This window comes from Amblyomma maculatum, chromosome 10 (genome assembly GCF_055883805.1).
Source record: "Amblyomma maculatum isolate TAMU_Amacu chromosome 10, ASM5588380v1, whole genome shotgun sequence".
NCBI lineage: Eukaryota > Metazoa > Arthropoda > Arachnida > Ixodida > Ixodidae > Amblyomma > Amblyomma maculatum.
The window spans coordinates 172,011,716-172,032,359 of NC_139353.1; the positions used below are offsets into that span (position 1 = coordinate 172,011,716).

The window sequence follows — 20,644 nt, forward strand, 5'->3', positions numbered from 1 at the left end:
TGTTCGACGACGCCATCCCCTGTATGCGCCACGTCGCATTTCACTTTAACAAGAGAGCATGATCGCGGAGGTAATGTCACCGTCTCATTGGCGACGCGTAAGGGCAATAGTACTTGCGCATAACCAAGATCTTCGTAGTTATTGGTGAAGGCAACGACGCTGTCACGAATGCTGATTACAGCCCCATTAAGACGCAGAAAGTCCATGCCCAAGATGAGGTCTTTGCAGCAGTCAGGGAGAATAACGAAGCTACCAACAAACACCGCGTTTCCTATTCCTATCCGGACAGTGCACTTCCCTGTCGGTGCCAGTAGCTGACCCCGAGCACTTCTTATTATTGGCCCAGTCCATTCATTTTTTTACTTTCCGCACTGTGTCGGCCAGTTTCTGGCTAATAATTGAAAACTCCACCGCGGTATCCACCAGAGCATGTACCTCCAGCCCATATCAGCGAGGTCAGCGCTAACAAAGTTATCTGGATTGCTCGTTTCTTTCGGCATTTGCGGCGGAAGTGCGGCAAGGTCGGCGCTGTCAGCTTCGTCGCCATGGCTGACCATCTGGTGCGGCATTTTCGATGGTATTGCGGCAGTGTCATTGGCGGCGTCAAAAGCACGGGTTGTCGGCAATTGCGGTGGTGGTTAGGGTTTTGACACTTGTCGACTAGTTGCAACCTCTCCTCGCGAGGTTGCGGCTGTTAGTTTCCCCGGTGAGGGCTAGGGGACCGCCGTTCGCTAACGTCAGCAGTGCTGCGACGCATCGGCGAATAATAAAGTTGTGGCGATGGGGAGGAGCGGCGGCGAAAGCCCGGGGATTCGGTTTCCCTGCTGACCGGAGGGTCTTCCTCGATTTGGACAGAACCAGCGTCGAAGCGGCGGCGGCGAGCAGAAGCAGGCGGAAAGGCCTGCCCCTCTTCGCGGTAGCGGCAGTACCGATATACATCGCCAGGTTGTCCGCAGTATAAACAGAGTGTTTGGCTGTCATAACTGCGCCACCTGTCAGTTCGGCGCAGTTGAGAGCGCCTGGGAGGCGCCCACTGAGGCCCCTGGAAGAACCGCATCTCCTGATGGTTCGGTGAGCTCGGTGGGGCGTGGTCTGGAGGTGGGCGACGAAGGACTGCGGCATAGCTATCGGGATGCGGCTCGTGGTAAGGTGCGGGAATGTCCGCCGTGTAGCTGACCGGTTGGGGAGCGTGGTATGGTTCGGAAAGGGCCTCCGCGTTGTCGACTGGACGATACTCGTTGCATGGTGCAGACGGTGATAGGGCGTACCGAATTTCATTCCTCACAGCTTCCATTGAGGTCCCATGACGACTGAGCCTTCACAGCCGTAATTCGCTGCAACTCCTCAAGGACAATTTCTCTAATGAGGTCTCGAAGAGTGGTCTTATCTGTTGCAGTCAGCGCCGCCGTAGTCGTCGCGGCACAGTTGACAGGTCGATTGTACTGGCGGCGCCGGTCTTGGAGGGCTCGTTCTATAGCCGTAGCGTCCTTAATGAACTCACTCACGGTTTTGGGTGGGTTGCGTACCAAGCCGGCAAACACCTGTTCTTTAACACCGTGCATGAGATGCCGTAGCTTTCTTGGCTCACTCATATCAGGGTCGGCACGGCGAAAAAGGTGTGCCATGTCTTCCGCAAACATGGCGACGCTCTCATTCGGCTTCTGGACGCGCACTTCAAGCAGGCGTAGCGCATTGTCTCGTCGATCGCTTCTCGCAAATGTGTCTACCAGCTGGCGGCGGAAGTCATTCCATGTGGATAAGCGGGCCTCATGGTTTTCAAACCACGTTCTCGCCTTATCCTGAAGGGCGAAATAGGCATTGTAAAGCTTCTGGTCTGCGCCCCATTGATTTATCTTGGCCACTAGCTCAAACTGGTCAAGCCAGTCCTCCGCATCTTCAAACGCTTCCCCGCGAAAGCACTCTGGCACCTTGGTGTTCTGAAGAGTCACCGGCGTAGGGTTGGGATGTGCCATGGCTTGGGAGACCTGATGAAGTTGGGCGTTTTAAGAGTCGTTCGGCAGATGGCTGAACTCCGGGGCTAGTCTTAAAAGGCGGCGGCTAACGCAATGCACCGGCGTGTCGATGTCTGGGATCCGCTGTGGACTGCCGGAAGGAGTCTTATGAATACCCCAGCGCGCTCCACCAGTGTCACGTCTCGATAGAACGCCAAGGAGGACCTAAGATAAGAAGGTTTTAATAGTCGACTGGAATGAGTCTTGCGCTCAAGCTTCCTCTTTCTTCTTCTTCTTCTTCTTCTTCTTCTTCTTCTTCTTCTTCCTTGATATTTGGCACATACCCACGAAGGAGGATTGGCCAGGGTTCAGTATGGACTGCCAAATGTCTTACACAAACTGAACTAGTGTATTAAAGTAATTGACAACTAAACAAAAACAAGATTTAAGATCGCAAAAGTTATTGAAAGAAAAAATATGAAGCAAAAATTTGGAATTTTGTAATTTGGAGTACAATTAGCAAGGGAATCTGTCAGTAGCTGTGATGCACTGACAAATTTGAGGCAACGCAAATCATTTCGCACTCGCACCGAAGGAGAGTAGAAGCGGGACCGACAACGTAAATCCCAAGCGTGCGATTGGAGTTTCTAAATGCACCCTCCTCTGATGTGAAAACCTTCGCCAAGCGAGAAGGAAGTGATCAATATTTTCAATTTCACCGCAAGCCTCACAAAGGTTTGTTGGGCTGATCCCGCATCTACATAAATAAAGATTTAGGCGAGGAATCCTGCATCTCAAGAGAGTCATCGTTGCCTCACACTGCCGTGATTTACATGTACGAACTTTCCATGAGTATCTGAGATGCTGATATTCGGCTGTAGATAGCAAAGGATCATTGCATGAAGCGGCTAGGTATTGATATCGCTGGAAACGGGACATTCCGAAAATGGTGATATTAGGGATGGTACATGAAACAGATGCATCAAGAGCTGACTTAGCCAGGAAATCTGCCGCTTTGTTCTGGAAAATACCGCTGTGACCAGGGACCCAGATGAAGCGTATTTCTTTCACCCACCCCGGTATGAAATACTTTAGTGAGCGGCTGAACAGAGCATCCTGTGCTGACTCCAGTGACAATAAAACAGAAAGAGAGTCTGATAGAAAAATTATTTTTGATTGACTGCAAGAAATTTTTAGTAGTGCTAGACCAATTGCCATAAACTCTGCTAGAAATATTGATGTGTAATCTGGGACACGCACCGAAAAACTCCAGGAAAGAGACTCGGAAAAATTTCCAATCGCTGCTTTGTGCGCCATCACAGACGCATCAGTAGCAATTACAGTGTGATCAGGGAACTTTTCAAGGTGTTTACATAGGAGACTAGATATTAGACTTGAGGGTAAGTGCTTCACATTAGATGGAATTATAGAATCATAATTTATATCCACAAAGGACGCTGAGCAACCAATAGGACATATGTCCACACCAATGTTTGCTAAAATGCTCTGCGTGAAAACAACCTGGGGCTTGCAGACCCTTGGCCACTGGTGAGTGAGAAAGAGGGCGGAGTTTGACACAAAAATAGGTATAGCCACGCCGGGAGTAGCCTCAAATGATCGCGAGAATGATCTGACAGTTAGAAGCCGGAAACGGGAGTTAAGGTCCGGAATGCGGGCCTCCAAGTACAGAACAGTGGTAGAGACTGACTGTGGAAGCCCTAGGCAGAGGCGCAGCGCCCGTCTTTCTAAAAGCAGCAAAGGATGCAGCTTATATTTTGGACACCCAGAAAAAAGAATGCAGCCAAATTGCAGAATCGGTCTCACATAGGCTTTGTACAAAAGTAGAGAGTATCTAGACGCATACCAAATTTTCTGTTACTTATCCGTATCAGCCTACCAAGGGCACGCTCACCTTTCCGAACATTAGACTTGATGTGAAGCCTCAAATCCATACTAGCATCATACGTGATGCCTAAATACCGCACAGATTCCACTTGAGGTAAGACATCTGAGCGGTAGTTTAACGAAACATATAAGGGTGTTATGGTTTTAAAAACTAGCGCACTACTTTTGGACACATTTAAAACAAATTTAATTTTGTCCAACCAGACCTCAAGTGCATTTAGGTAAGCCTGTAGTGAACAATATAGGTCATGAATATTTTTTGCAGAGGCGAAGCATGCTATGGGTGATCTGCCTACACATATACAGTGACATCAGGATGAACCGAATTATAGCACATTAATATATGAAAAAGGAGTGGGGAGAGCACAGAGCCCTGAGGCACCACTCTTGTCTGTGCATAGGTGTCTGCGATTAATGAGCCATCAGTGCAAAAGAATTCTCGTCCTTTCAAAAATTCCCTGATCCACGCATAAATGTAGAACGGAGGACGTAATATTGAAAACTTGTTAAGTAGAATTGAATGTTCAACGCTGTCATAGGCCTTAGCAGTATCGAGCGTCACTAACCCTGATACCTCCTTGTTGTACATTGCAAGGCGAATCCTGCTTTCTAAATATACATGTGCAGACCATATTGAGCATTCATAGCAGAAACCAATCTGGGAAGAACTCAAAGCATTAACCTCTGAGATATGCTTTGTGAGGCGGCCATGCACAATTCTTTCTATTAATTTTACTAGATTCGAAGTCAAAGCTAGCGGCCGAATGTTTTCAATATGAAATCCTTTTCCAGGGTCTTTCAAGAGCAATATAATTTTCGCCACTTTCCAGACGTGCGGCAGCCATGCAGATTCTAATGATTCATTAACCAGATCGAGGAGATCCTGAGTGAATTCATTTGCTATAATTTTGAGCATACCTACCGTAACCCCGTCCCAACCTGGAGCCAAGTCTTTAATGGAAGAAATCACAGATAGGAGTTCCGACCTATCAACCTCAACATAGTCTGAGCAGGAAATGGGAGCGTGCAAGGGAACTCTGCACTGCTCCTAGAAACGTAATGCTAGACCTTGTGCAATTTGTTCCAACTCATCCTTTGCCTCCTGTGGAGACAACACTACTGAACTTAATGACTAAGAAAGGGGCGAGTTTCTATTTCGTTCCATGAAACGATACAAAGCCTTCCTGTGCTTAGGGTTTGACAAATAAGTATTTAAATTTTCGTTGTACTCGTCCTTTGCCTGCGCTGTGGCTCTTTTAAATGACGTCGAACAAAATTTGTAGTTTATCCAGTTTACTGGTTATAAGGAAGGCTTTTCCATGCTGCTTTCCTACGGCGGAAGGCTTTCTCACACGCGTCATTCCACCATGGGGATGGCAACTTATTGTTTACTGCTGACCGCACAGTGAACTGGGAATCTACAGTAGCATTCGCAATTGAGGAAAATACCTTTTGTGCTTTGTCGGTCCTACATGAGCAAAGGTTTGATTTGAGGCAGGAGCATAGCGAAGCTGCATATTTGGCGTTGTTTACTAATTTACGGTCAAAAGTGCTATCTCGTGTTGTGCTCATCATGATGGTACATGTTATTGGAAAGTGGTCACTAGATGTACCACTGTCTACTGTTGACCATCCTCCTATACCTATCCCACCTGCTGCCAGGGATAAATCGATGACAGATCGCGAATTTCCCGCATGAAGGTTATAGCCCGAGAATTGCAGCAGCGCATAGCATTTGCCGACATCCACGTCCATAACAGCTGTCCACATGCGTCGGAGTAGTTATCCCAAAGAGTATGTTGCGAGTTAAAATCACCTGCAATAACGACCCTATTAGAATTTGTAAGTAGTATGTCAAAATAGTCTGTGCTACGTAAACCTGTGGGGCAGTAGACGTTAGCGACTGTGACAGGGCCACAATGCGGCAATGTGATATCTACAGCCAAAATCTCACACTCAGGATTCATTATTGTTTTGCTTATTTTTGCCCGGTGACATAATTTTGACGATATCAAAGTTAATAAGCCACCGCCCCTGCCGTTTACACGATCGGCGCGGAAAACATGAAATTTCTTTAAGGTAAATGGCTTTGCGGGGGAGAGCCAAGTTTCTTGCATGTCTGGCTTATGTGTTGAAAGGAGAAGATATAAATCTGGAAGTGAAGATACAATAGAGCGACAATTCCACTGCAGAACTTGTACACCTGCCATGATTACTTACCTAAAATTGAGGCCGCAACAGCGTCTTTTAACACATCGGTTTGCTGTAAAACTTTGGATGGCCCTTTTTTAGTTTTGGTCTGGGAAATGGAGGACTTAAAGGATGAGGTTGAAGCACGGCGCTTCTGAGTAGGGCATGCCATTTCAACATCATTAGAGCAATTACCTTTGCAAGAAATGCTTACAGGGACACTGTCGATAGGGTGTACTTGAGCAAGCGCTAGAGGAGAATCTGCATTTAAACTCTCAGCACAGGTTTGAGATGAAGTAGATGCTGGAGTCAGCACAGGTTCAGGTGGGCAAGATGACTGGCTACCAACAATGCCAGACAAGGCTTCAGTAAAGCTAGTAAGCATACGGTCAACCACGACAGAAAGGGCTTTTTCAACCATTTTCACAATTGCGGTAGACAACGTGGCCTCAAAGTCTGGGGTAGAAGGGCGCACACAGTTGGCATAATTGTGCCTTTTCCGACCAAGAAGGGCGTAAGCATCTGCTCGAGAGCAACGATTTTCTTGAATTAATTCTAGTAACGCCTGCTCCTGAGAACGTTTCCCACAACTGGCGTCACCAGCCGAGTGCTCGTTACTACATAGACAACAGTTAGGTTTTGCAGCGGTACAGCTATTAGAAGAGTGTCCTTCCCCACACACCCTGCATCTAGTCGCAAACTTACACGCTCTTCCACTGTGTCCAAATCGCCAACAGTTCGTACATTGAAGGGGGCGAGGGCATAGCGGGTCAATGCGATAGACAATTGGCCAATTTTTTAACTCAGATGGACACATGAGACCGGCAAAAGATGCTGTAACTGACCCTGAAGCAACACGCACCTCGGCCACCATGCGAGAGCAGCGATACACTGAAAGAACACCAGCTCCTGCGTCCTGAAATTCCTCCAAAATTTCTTGAGCAGTAGATGCAGGATCCACTCCACGCACAATACCCTTAGTGCAAGCCAGCTGTTCAGAATAGAGGCTTGGACAGGGCTGTCATGTGCAACGCAGCTAAATGAGTTTATTCATCACATTGCATCCGATATTAACAACTGTTTTCAGACAGACACCATATTTCTAGATTTTAAAAAGGCTTTTGATGTTGTGCCGCACGACCTTCTTCTGCAAAAATATCTTGCTTTCGCCTTCCTGACTGCCTGTTCGGTTGGCTGCAGGAATATTTAAGCTCACGCCAGCAGCAGGTTGTAATCAATGGTGCGTCAACATCTCCTGTGGATGTTTTATCTGGAGTGCCACAAGGTTTTGTGCTCGAACCATTACTATTCTTCATATTCATCATCATCATCATCATCATTTATTATTCCCTTAAAGATCCCTATCAGGGACATTACATAAGGGGGGGGGGGCGACAACGGTGAGAAAGTGTCATACATTGGCATAAAAAGCAGAGGACAAGAATACAAAAATGCATAACATTGACACATTTTGAAAAAAGAAAACAAAAAGTTAAGGGAAGAAGAAAAGTCATGCAACCGATACAGAGTATACAAAATACAGATAACCATGTATCAAGGCATACGGTGTCTAGATGGGTAGGTGTGCCGACCGGCGGGGGTAACGCGTGCCTTTTCTTCATGACGCCGGAGTGGCGCCACCAGCGAAAGCCCGGTTCATGACCGTTTCCTCCGGCCGTCGCCACGCATGACAGAAAGCGACTCGCTTCACTTTTTTCCAAGTGCAAATGAGTTTATTGCAAACAAGCTGTCTTACGGGAATAGGGAAGGGATGTAAACATATTACAAAGGCAGGGGAGCCGAGTTTAAGGCTGTTTTTTTACGACAGCATGTTTTCTGCGTTCCCGATTTTTCAGGCAAGCAACTCCGAACACTGTTATGTCACTTCCTCGTTCTTAATTTTTTTTTTTCATTAAATGTTCCACGCCATCACAAGGCAACGCGAATATATATTAACACAGTGCTCAGCTGTGATTTATGCGTGTTCATGGGCGTAAGCAGACCTTGCGAATAAATAAAATAAAACGAGTGCATAAGCTTGTATTGCAAAACGGTATCTTCTAGCTGAACTTTTGAAAGTGCAATAAATGACATGCACACATTAGTGTTTTTGAGTCAGTGAAGTAACACACGCCAAAATCATGCCTATGCGTTCAAAGCACGCGTCTCAATTTCAGGTGTTTTCTTTTTTTTTTTTTTCGCGCGTTTTCACGGGCCAGGTTCTTGCTCTTGACCAAGAAGTGGAGGCGCATGATAGATTAAAACTTGACGACGCTGTTAGTGATCTCAATCTTATGCTCCTCACAACCGATCATAGGCGGAGGCTTGAGCTGCAGAAAAGAGGCGAAGTCTGCGAGACTTTCTCGCCTCAGTTCAGTGACTGTGAAGCAGTGACTGGAGGTCTCCTCGAGAGATATGTCACGAGACTGTTCAAAGCATCAGATGGGAATATTAAGTTCCCCATGCTTACGTGGGCTGTGAGAACGGCCACAGGCGGAAGGTGGTGGTGGTGGCAAACGTTTATTGAATCAAAAAGGGGTAGATATATGCATCGGCCGGATCTATGAACATCCAGCCCTTACAGATACTGGGTGGGGTCCCTAGTACGGGACCCCAGTGGCGTCGGCCGCTGCCCGGGCGCGCTCGACCAAGGCCTTTTGGGCCTGCAGGTCATAGCAGCCGAGCAGGGTCACCTCCCAGTCCTCCCGAGTGGGGTGAGCTTCTGGCGATGCCAGCAAAACAGTGGCACAATCGGCACATTTAGTCTTTGAAAGAAACTTTCTCGCCACGTATCCTGCCAAATAGAAAATCAGCCGCGAATCACTTTTTCCTACCGCCAGGCTGCCGTGGTCGTTGTCAAGCTGGCAAGCGCTGAGCATTTCGTGTGCCGCCTGCACATTCCCTATGTCCAGTAAGTCGTCCACATACCTCTGCTGGGTTTCTGCTTTTGCTATGACATCATCGGTGTCAAGCAAGCTGCTTAGTAGACCGGGTGAAACATTCCCATGATCAGGTGACTTGGCCAAGTTCATGAACTCCAGAGTGTTTATGGAGATCAAGAACTGAACGGGGGTTGGATGGTCGTTACTTCCTGTCATTTGTCGCAAAACCCCAAACAGTTGCTCCAAGATGTCTTGGCATAGTCTGGCGGTCATTAAGTACCTGTAGCCTATTTTGGACGACAGATAATCCAAGAGGGAAAGAGTGCTCGACAGCGTGACTCGGAGACCTTCTGCAGTGCTCCCTGATAAGAATCCATCCTTCTGAGCACAGCGTTGCCACTCATCAAGATAGGTGAGGAAGTCACGAAGTCGCCGAGCTTTCGCAGAGTTCGGGCGGAGGGCGGCAGCTGGAAATCTTGAATCATGATGCTGATGATCTCCTGCATCAATTTGACAAGTTCATCGGTCGCGTGAACTGAACCGTGGTTGTGCTCAATCTGCTGTCTATACGTGAAAAGACCACGCCGGACGTCATCAGAGAACAAGCGAAACGCATAATTTACGCGCATCTTCTCGAATGTGTCGGGCCTTACAACAGCTTTGTACACCCTGGGCATTGCCTTCAAGCCGACATGGCTACGTTGATCTAGCTGCCATGCGGCATCAACGTGACTGATGGATGCCAAGCCCTGAGGAGTTGTTAAATGGTGCTGGAGCAAGCTGTTTCTTACATTCTTCACCAAATGGGGAAAATCGGAGACGAAGTGCAAGGAGCGGTTCTTGTCCACAGGGTGCGGCGACTTGCAGACAACTTGTCCTGCTTTCCCAGAAATTCCAAAAATACGCCACATGGAACGATTCCAGATAGCAGCGTCTGTTGTTATGAAATCCACAAAAAGTGAGGCGTTTTCTGCCATCATCACACCCTCCACCGTAATTTTTGCTAGCACATCAGCTTTCACGTTCCCCTTCGAGGCGAAAACACCAAGCACCTGGTGCCAAATTCCCGTGAATGGTTGGAAGAGAACAACTAGGGCGTGATCCGCCAATTCTGAGCTGGAGCTAGATGAAAATTTTTCGAGGTCCACCAAACTGTTCACTTTCCCGTAGTGACTGACCGTCAGGTTCTCGGAAAGTTTAATTTCATCCATCATAATGCCGCCATGACGTTGCTGCTCCGTCATGCATATGCATTTTTCCTTCAAGGCAGCAAACACCCGTTTGTTGAAGCCGAATCCGCTTCGAAATCCGCGCAGGTACCGTTGGAGACACGTTCTGCCGGGCAGCAGCATGATCTTCTCCTTGCGCAGGTGCTCACAAAGCCGTTTGCTCCTCATCCGCATTATCAAGCATTCGAGCAGCCACTCGCACTGGTACTTAAAATCCTTCGTGCTTTTCCGCTTTGAAGCATTTAAACAGGCCATGACTTGTGACTGTTGTCTTACTGGCAAATTTTCTATTCTTGACATGAGCGCGCAGCTTTCTAGTTTTGAGTTCTTCCTCCTCATCTCTTCCAGTTTTGTCTCAAGAGTAAACATATTTCGCTTCAGTCTCTTGAACTTTGCGGTTACAAGCTTTCTCTTCTTTTCGCGCTCCCTCGACCTCCGGTCCTTTGTTCTTTTGTACGACAGCTGATTTAGGAGCAACTTTTTTGCGTATCGGCAATGCAAACAGGAGTCTCCTTGACTTGTGGCGATGCCGACGCATTTGGAGCTGAATGTTGTGTTTCCGTGGATTATTATATTCTTGGATTTCGCGAGGACGGTGTCAAGTTGGTCATTGCATTTTATGCCCTGACATGGAATCATGGCATCCACGTCAGCCAAAAGGTCCCCAACCTGTTCACGAGTTTCCATATCCAGCTTCTGTGTTACGGCGCCTTGCACGGACACGGTGGCTCGCAGTTTTGACGCACAGTGCTCCAGGAGTATTACTTTCACCAGAACGATGCTCTGTCCGCTTTTTCTGCAAGTCGAGAACGCAGAGGCGCCAGAATTTTCAATAGAGTGATGTGTCCAGCCGCTGTGGGATACCGTGCAGGTAGTGACGTCAATGTCAACCGGACGAGGTGACACTTCGGTTACAGACGTAGAGATACCTTCACTGGAGCTTGAAGGTACTAGATCGTCCGGCACTGTCTCAAGGTCGTGGCTGTCATTTCTGGCAGCCTTGGTTGGGCGGCAGCCTGTGGAATTCTTCGTCTTTCGTTTCGCGGTCACCTTTCTTGACAGGTAAGCAGGAGCATCGGGCAGGACAGAAGGCACGGCATCTTTTGTCAATCGTGGGTGAGAACGTGGGAGGCTAACAACGTTGCCTTCTATCATATATTTGTAATCCCGTTCGATACACTCTTGGTCAAAATGCCGCTCACACACAACGGAGTGTGGCTGCAACCTCTTGTCGGCACGATGAAGAGCAAGCTCCCACCTTTTGAACAGTTCGGGATCCCGCGGCGCCGAAAACAGCAAGACTTTCAGTCCTTTTCTCGATGACTTGTAGCCGGATTTGCAGAAGGGTGCGAAACAAGTTGTGTCCTTTTTGGTCTTCATTCCGATCACTTCTCACAAAAAGCGCAGCGCCTGCTCCGCTACGGCGCTTGCATGTGGACGATGACAGACAGCAAACAGACGAGAAAACAGGTAGCTAGTGTCGTCTGTTTATTGTTTCAATGCCAGACCGCAAAAGTCTCAGTCTCAGCTACTATTTGTCTGATAACGCAAGTATTAAGTAATGTTTTTAAACAAAAATGAGGTTAACAAAACGCGCCGATGCGATTGCGACAAGTAGCAGACGATCCGCCGGTGAGCACCGGGCGGAGAACAGCAGCGCCAGTTTCGTCGTCATGAAGCGGAGGCACGCGGAACTACGCTTTGTGCCCTGCCGGTCGGCACACCTACCCATCTAGCCACCGTACAAGGCATAACAAAATAATGATACGTAGTAAAATCAACTATAGTAAACAAAAGAGGCAAAAAGATGAATTACAGAAAATTAGACGTTGACACGACAGTGCACGTAAATCGGATCGCTAATAATGGACCGCCAGAAAAACTGTCTATGGCAGGTCGAAATTATCAGTAACTGCCTAAATTTTGGAGGGATTAGACTCGGTAACAATGCTTTCGGGAAGTATGTTCCATTCCTCTATGGCGATGGGGAGGAAGGATTTGTTGAAGGCGTTTGTAGAATCATGCAAACGTTGTATGCTACGGGAGTTAAATAAACGGCGAGATGAGCGGAAAGGAGCACGTAACGTTTTCTCGGAGTGCATGAAATTTGAAATATAATTTATGTAGAAGACAAAGGATCGCAAGTTTCCGACGAAGCGCTGAGGGCTGGAGGCCGAGAGATGATTTCAAGTCCGTAACGCTGTGTCGAGCTGAATACTGGGAAGTTATGAAGCGGGCTGCATGATTCTGGATGGCTTCGAGCGACTGGATCAAGTAGGCCTGGTGGGGGTTCCATATTGCTGAAGCATATTCTATTTTCGGGCGGATGTATGTTTCGTAAGCTAGTTCTCTAACGGATGGAGGGGACATGGCCAGTGTTCTTCGGATGAATCCAAGTGTTCTGGAGGTGCTAGCACAAAGTTTCGTGATATGGTCCACCCAAGTTAAATTGTTCGTTATTTCAACACCGAGGTACCTGTACGAGTTTGTTAGTGATAATGCAGTGGAGTTTAGGGAGTACGGGAAGTGAATAATGGAGCGTTTACGTGAAATGTGCATGAATTTACATTTTGAAATATTAAGCTGCATGATCCAGTCGGAGCACCATTTCTTTATTTTATTGAGGTCGGCTTGTAAAGGTTTCTGGTCGGTGTTATTGGAAATGCGGCGATAAATGACGCAATCATCCGCAAAAAGGCGGACGGATGACGAAATCCCATGTGGCAGGTCGTTGATAAAAACGAGGAAAAGAAGCGGAGCGAGAGCGGAACCCTGGGGTACTCCGGGGATAACATCAGCAGTTTCGGATGCATGACCGCCAATGACGGTGAACTGTGAGCGGTTTGTTAAAAAGCAGCGGATAAAGGTTAAGATTAGAGGGTCGAGTGACAGGCATTCAAGTTTACACATGAGGCGCTGGTGAGGGACGCGATCAAATGCTTTTGAGAAATCTAGGTAGATGACGTCTGTTTGAAGTAAAGAATCTAGATTTAGGTGAAGATCGGTTGTAAATTCGAAAAGTTGTGTTTCGCACGAGAATCCTGCCCTGAAACCGTGCTGCTTGGGGAAAAAGAAAGAGTTATGATCGAGGTGATTTGCAATATGGGAGTACAGAATATGCTCAAAACGTTTACATGAGATGCATGTCAGTGAAATGATAATTCGAGGGGTCAGTACGGTCTTAACAACTGGCACAACTTTGCTTGATTTCCAGTCATCTGGAATTTGACTGGTGTTGAGAGACTGGGCGAATATGAGTTGCAGAATTTGGCTTGTGAGATACTTAGTTCCCTTAAGAATCTTAGCAGGAATGTCGTCATGCCCGGGAGATGTAGACGGCTTGAGGCTGTCAATGAGTCTTGATATTCCCTCCAATGAAATGGTAACAGGCGGCATTGAAGTGAAATTCCGGGGCGGTAAAGTAAAGCTGTTTTCGGCTGGCTCGAGAGTAAATATAGAGGTGAAGTATGAATTTAATGCGTCAGAACGCTCAGAAAGCGGGACATGTGTGCCATCGTGTTTCTTTAAGGATATATTGTAGGAGCTGTTATTATTGATATATACCTATCGAATGATATATCTATCGGCCTCCGATCCACTGTCAGACTGTATGCTGACTATTGCGTTTTGTATTCCCTTGTCATGTGCCTTGCTGACTTGTACGACAAAGTCTGTGACTAGTGCTTGAAGTGGGGCATGGCATTGAATGTATCAAAGTGTTTCCATGTGCAATTTACAAACAAAAAAAAAGAGAAACATTTGGATCGTACTCCTTAAGCTATGACACTTTTCAAACTATAGATAAGGGTAAATATCCCTAGACTGGACAGTCCACGATGACGTGATAACCGCCAAAGCTTCTCGTCTTTTGTATTTTTTCCAGCGGAATTTTAAAAGCTCTCCCTGCAGGTACCTGCAGGTACTAAAATAAATATTACATTTAATAAATGTCAGGCCTGTATTAGAATATGCTTGTGTAGCATGGGACCCTTTGACGAGTACCCTCATTGACAAATTGGAAAGGGTACGGAAACGCGCTACAAGGTTTGTGACTAGCAATTATAATTTTCGCATAAGGAGCTCTGAACTTCGCCACCGTATTGGTCTTTCGCGTTCTGGTTCGTTTTCACTCTCGAATGGGGGAAGTTCCCTCATCTCACGATTTTCGAGCTTAATCAATCCTTTCCTCAACTCTGCATTTTCTTGCTCAATTTTCTCTAATTTCTGTACGAGTGCCTGATTCTCCCTGATTAGTCTTTCTATTTTACTTTCAAGAGTCCCTTGATCAGTTACCTGCGTGTCCTTATCTCCTGCCAAGGTACTTTTCTGCTTGAGGCCCTATGGGTCCGCCGGGTCACGTATGAGTAATCCGAGGTTCGCATTGGCTTGCTGTGGTGTTTTGCGTGGTCGGTCCCCTGCTGCGGAGCTAAGTTCCGGCCCGGGTGTAGCGTCCTCCTTCCCCGGTATGCGATCTTGACTGCTGGCCCTGGCCTGGTGGCAGACTTGGAGCGGCTACGGGAGCGGGAGATGGAGCATACCTCCTAAATTCTGAGGGTCTCAAACTTGTTATTTAGAGGAATGTGCCCCTGTTTAGGGGCGGTATCTTTGTTTCTCAGTTTCTTTTCCCAGAGTTTCCTTTTGACTATGTATGGGGTCCTGTAGATCTTGATGCAGCTTTTGTCCCCAAGGAGGGGCTGCCCATGACAAAGTGCACATTTGGGGGTGCACTTATGATCCGGTAGGGGATTTTTAACCCCGCATCCTCGGCATTTGCGCGTCTCGGGATTTGGACAGACGTCAGCCCTATGCCTGAATTGCCCGCATGTGACGCACACCTGGTATTTCTTTTTGAATAGTTTGCACTTGAGTGGCGTTGCCTTGAAGTTGACCGTCCAGGGTACCGTGTCTTCTACGAAACACAGCAACACAGTGCCTGTGTTCTCTCCCAGCCGCCTAGCTGACGTAATGGCTGCATTTCCTGATCTATTCAGGATATTCAAGATTTCTTGGTCCGAGAGGCCCAGTGGGATTCCGTAGATAACCCCCTTTCCGAATGTATCCGGCGTCACAAGGTACGCTGTGACCGGGGATGTGCCTTCTTTATGCCGGAGGGCCACGATGCCTTGGTACCTTCTTGCCCTTTCCTCCTACGCCGTGGCGATCAGAATAATTTGATTATTAGAATTGGTTGTTATTTGATCACCTTGCATTTCCTCTTCGCGCATAGCCGCGGCTCTGCGATGACATCGGTGCGCTCCGCCAACCCGTAGCCTTTGATTATCTATTCTATGCCTCCCTGAGGTACGCCGGCTCCTTGCCTCGCAACCAAGTAAGTGACGCTCCTATAGACGCACAAGAATTTTCGTCTGGTATAGGCGCAGATGACTGCAAAATCAGGCTCAGAAGGAAATATGTTTCTGAGGAACAAGCGGAAAAAATTAAAGCGGCGAATGACGCGAGAGCGACGAAGCTGCTAGCGAAGAAAACGCTCAAGGAAGCGAAAACCTCAATTGTCCGGACTTTCCCGGTACCAAAAGAGTGCGCAAACATGCGCTCGTTTAAAATAAGTATTTCAAATAGGGTGCCGAATCTGCATTTGCGAGCGGTGCAGGTGGCGGCACTTACCAAATTTTAACGAATCATTTTTTTTCTCTCTTTCTCGGATGCAACAAACTAAGCTTTCTCATCAAGAACACAGTTCTAAATGTTGAAGGCATGTTGTTAGATGTCATTCAGAAGGGAACTTTTTTGTAACTGATATTTTCCATGAATCAATGCCATTCATAGACGACGACGAAGATTTGAATGTGTGATTGGGAGAAGATGACGAAGCGAAACCGTGCTCCGCTTTCGTGCTGACCTGACTGGTTGTTGGTGTTCTTCGGTGCCAGAGTGCCTTCTGTGTAACGTTAGGTTACAAATCTGGTGGAGGCATTGCCGGGTATCCACCCAGTCCTGCATAATCAACCTGTCACTACGGAGCTTACCCCCGTACATCAACGCCTCGGCCGCCGCCTACGTGGAGAGCCCCCTGAATTCGGACCCCTTCCGGCCGCTACCAGGACGACGCAGCCTCAAAGGACCATAGAACCTGCTGCAATGATATCTGAGAACAGGCTTCCGACCCACATCCTGCGTCATCAGCCGCGAACACCCCCGTGTTTTTATGGCGACGTGTTCGAGGACGCCGAGGACTGGCTTGAGACCTACGAGTGAGTCGCTCGTTACAACGGGTGGACTGATGAGCGTAAGCTCCACAACGTGTACTTCGCTCTTAAAGATCTGCACGGACATGGTTTGGAAACCATGAGGCTTCCTTTCCATCCTAGGCAGCCTTCTGTCGTGACTTGAAAGCCACTTTTCCTAGTGCCGACCGCCGGGAGCGAGCAGAAGCTGCGCTGCACTCGCGCAGTCGGCGCCAGAACGAGAGCGTGCGCATTTTCTTTGAAGACATGACACGCCTCTTCAAGCGTGCCGACCCACAGAAGATAAGAAACAGCGTCACCGGATGCGGGGCGTTAAACAAGAACTTTTCGCGGGACTGGGGCGCAATCCACCGCGCACTGTGGCGGAGTTTCTCAGCGAGGCTGTGACCATGGAGACTACGCTGCAACGCCGAGCCCGTCAGTACAACCGTGACGTGCACCATCATTGGGTCGGACGCACCCCCTGTGGACGCACTACGCATGGACGCACTACGCAATCTCATCCGTTCTGTCGTGCGGGAGGAACTGCAAGTACTCCGGATGACTTGCAACACAACATCTTTTCCTTCATTGGCTGAAGTCGTCCGGGACGAGGGGCGCATGGCAGCTGAGCAAGTTGCTGACGTTCCCCATCAGCGCGTTTCCCACCAGATGTTCGACGCGAGACCCCCCTACGCGTTCGTCCTACGTAAGGCTCCCCCGCCGGACCATAGTATAAACGCCGCAGCTCCAGCATTGGAGCCGCAGGGTCCTCGCATGGAGGACCTCGCATGGAGCCGCATGGAGCCTCGCTACTCGCCTCCGCCAATCTACCAGCGACTCCGTAAAAGTCAAGTATGGCGGCCCCGGGACCGTCGGCCCCTGTGCTAACATTGCGGTGAAGCCAATCACCTATACCGGTTGTGCCCGTACCGCCGCGTCAATATGCGGGATTTCGTTTCGGAGGACCCTCGGAATGGCGAACGGCCTATTGAGATCACAAGTGACCTTGCAGCGCGATGGTATCCCGTTACGTCCGGTTACCAAGAGCGTCGGTCTACGTCCCCGACGAGCTACCATTCGACAAGTTCAGCTATTCCCGACGCCGCTCTCCCAGCCCTCGCCGGGAAAACTAATACCAGCGGCCTTCGGAGGCAGGGTCGCTGATATCGGGAAATGTGAAGATCTTCCGTCATCGTCAGGCCGACCCGACAAGATTTCGCTTGTGTCAGGTAGCGACAGCATCCGGCATACTGCCTCCGGTTTGTGAGTAACGATTGATGGAGTGGATGTCACCGCGTTACCCGACACTGGTACCGATTATTCAGTAATGAGCCATGGTCTCGCCCGAGAACTGAAGAAAGTTTTGACACATTGGTCCGGCCCGAAAATTCGCACGGCGGGAAGTCACTTGATTGAACCTGCAGGCAAGTGCACAGCGGGGGTCGGCATCCGTGGTTTTGTGTATGTTGGAGAATTCATCGTGCTTCCTGAGTGCTCGAAAGACTTGATCCTTGGTCTAGACTTCCTGCCGACCAACGGCGCTGTCATTGACCTGAAAGAAGCGCGTTTCCTTTTCGACGAAACGAGCCGTAGAGCGCATTGAAAACGAGGATCCGGGTCTGAACGTTTTACGTATAGTCGATGATGACGTGAGGGTTCCGGCACGGTCTAGTGTGCTGGCTCTTGTAAAGCATGACTTGTTCCACGATTAAGAGGGCATCGCGGATGGGCACCTCCCGCTACTACTCGAGAAGGAATTAGCTGTTGCTCGAGGACTCGCACAACTCCAGAACAGTTGTGCTACTGTCCTCCTGACAAATTTTGCTAAGGAGATGCGGCATCTCACCAAGGACACGGCTGTTGCCGTTCCTCACGATGTTACTGCCTTGCCTCATTTATGCACCGCCGGGGCGAACTCTAAAGAAGAGGCCGCACCTTGTTATGCTCAGCAAACCGTCACAATTAGCCCGGACTTGAGGCCCGATCAGTGGAATCTTCTCTCGGCTCTTCTGAACGATTTCGCAAACTGCTTCGCCACAGGCTCTTAAGGTTGGTCGTAATCCTGTCGCCAAGCACCGCATCATCACCGATAAGACCACGTTACCGGTATGCCAGCGCCCGTACCGGGTTTCTCCTAAGGAACGGGACGCCATTTAAACGCAAATGGATCAAATGCTTACGAACGACGTGATCCAGCCTTCGACGAGCCTATGAGCGTCGCCAGTGTTCCTTGTCCAAAAGGAAGATGGCACCTTGAGATTGTGTATCGATTACCGAAAGTTAAATACCGTGATCAAAAAGGACGTCTATCCGCTTCCCAGGATTGATGATGCCCTCGACCGACTAAGCGACGCCAGATACTTCTCCTCATTAGACCTCAAAAGCGGATACTGGCAAATCGAGGATCAGAGAGACCGAGAGAAGACTGCATTTGTGACGCCCGATGGCCTATACGAGTTTAAGGTGCTTCCGTTTGGTCTTTGCTCTGCACCGACCACGTTCCAACGTATGCTGGACACGGTTTTATCAGGTCTGAAGTCGCAGTCATGCTTGGTGTACTTAGATGATGATGTTATTTTCTCGCCTACTTTCGAGCCACACTTGGACCAGTTGCGCATCGTGCTTCAAGCACTCAAAGGCGCGCAACTAACGATCAAGCCTGAGAAATGCCACTTCGCTTTCAAGGAACTACGCTTTCTAGGCCATGTTGTCAGTGCATAGGGCATTCTTCTTGATCCCGAGAAGACTACCGCAGTGTCAAATTTTCCACGCCCCACCGACAAAAAGGCACTTCGGCGATTTCTAGGTCTTTGTTCTTACTACCGATGCTTCGTCTAAGATTTTTCTAAGATAGCTGAACCGCTGACAGCTCTAACCAGAGAAGACATACCCTTCCTGTGGGGCGATGATCAAGAACAAGCCTTCCAGGAGCTTAGAAGCTGCCTACACAGACCCCCAATACTCGCCCATTTCGATTAAGACGCTGCAACCGACGTACATACTGATGCCAGCAATTTTGGCCTCGAGGCGGTACTCATCCAGTGGCAAGGCGGAGTAGAACGAGTTATCGCCTACGCGAGCCGAACACTCACACGATCGGAGGCGAACTATTCGACAACGGAGAAGGAGTGCCTTGCGGTAATCTGGGCCGCGGGACAGCTTTTACGGCCCGCCTGACTAAGGCTGTGCTGAACCTTACCCACACTAGCCAGAGACGGGCCACGGCATACCACCCACCAACTAACGGCGTGGTGGAACGGCTAAACAGAACTCTGGCCGCCATGCTGTCTATGTACGTGGATATAGAGCATAAGACCTGGGATCAAATTCTCCCATATGCCACGTTCGCATATAATACGGCACTTCAGGAGACGACGCGGCTCACTCCCTTTGAGCTTGTCTTCGGCCGTCGAGTGACCACTCCCCTGGATACATGCTGCCCGTATACACCAACAACGAACATGAGCTTGACCTGGACGTCGCTAGTTTTACTCAGCGTGCGGAAGAAGCGCAGCAGCTGGCAAGGCAGCGCATATACCTACAACAGCAACTAGACGTTGACCATTACAACAAGGGACGGCACTTCGCTGCCTACGAGCCTGGAGACTTATGTCTGGATTTGGACGCCCGTTCGTCATCGTGGGCTGTCTGGAAAATTGCTGCGCCGGTACTTCGGCCCATACTGTGACCTCCGCTGCCTCAGCGACGTTATTTACGAAGTTGAATCCGCGACCCATGACCCCTCAAGCCGCTGACGACGCATGTTCACTGATGTTGTACACGTCGTCCGAATGAAACCCTACCACGACCGGCTGACTGATCTTAAAGCTGATGGCGCCCCGTTTTGTGTTCTGGTATTCCATACCAACCTAGCATACCATCTGTTAGCTCATCGCATCGAGCCGCATTTGCAGCATCGAGGCGATGCTGCCAAGACATTCATCGACGACGACGAAGATTTGAACGGGCGATTGGGCGAAGACGATGGAGCGAAACTGTGCTCCGCTTTTGTGGTGACCTGACTGGTAGTCGGTGTTCTTCGGTACTAGAATGCTAGAGTGCCTTCTGTGTAACGTTACGCTACAATATATATATATATATATATATATATATATATATATATATATATATTGTAAGGCAGCACTTGCACGAACGTCTGTTCTTTTCTAGAACCAGCTGGCACACAGCGCGCGACGCTCCGAGCAGCAGTCAGCGATGATGATGATGATGATGGATCTATACAGATGAAAGAGGTGAAAGTTCACGAACTGCGCTCCCACAAATTCCCCCAACAAGAG

The 20,644-nt window shown here is 48.8% G+C and overlaps 1 protein-coding gene across 1 annotated transcript; it reads right to left on the minus strand.

The window, feature by feature from the left end:
• Positions 1 to 1,274: 1,274 nt before the first annotated feature.
• On the minus strand, positions 1,275 to 1,982 carry LOC146177950 (uncharacterized). Its single transcript, XM_084581660.1, has one exon. The coding sequence runs from the start codon at positions 1,971 to 1,973 to the stop codon at positions 1,275 to 1,277; it is 699 nt and encodes a 232-aa protein (XP_084437786.1). The 5' UTR covers positions 1,974 to 1,982.
• Between the last annotated feature and the right edge of the window lie 18,662 nt (positions 1,983 to 20,644).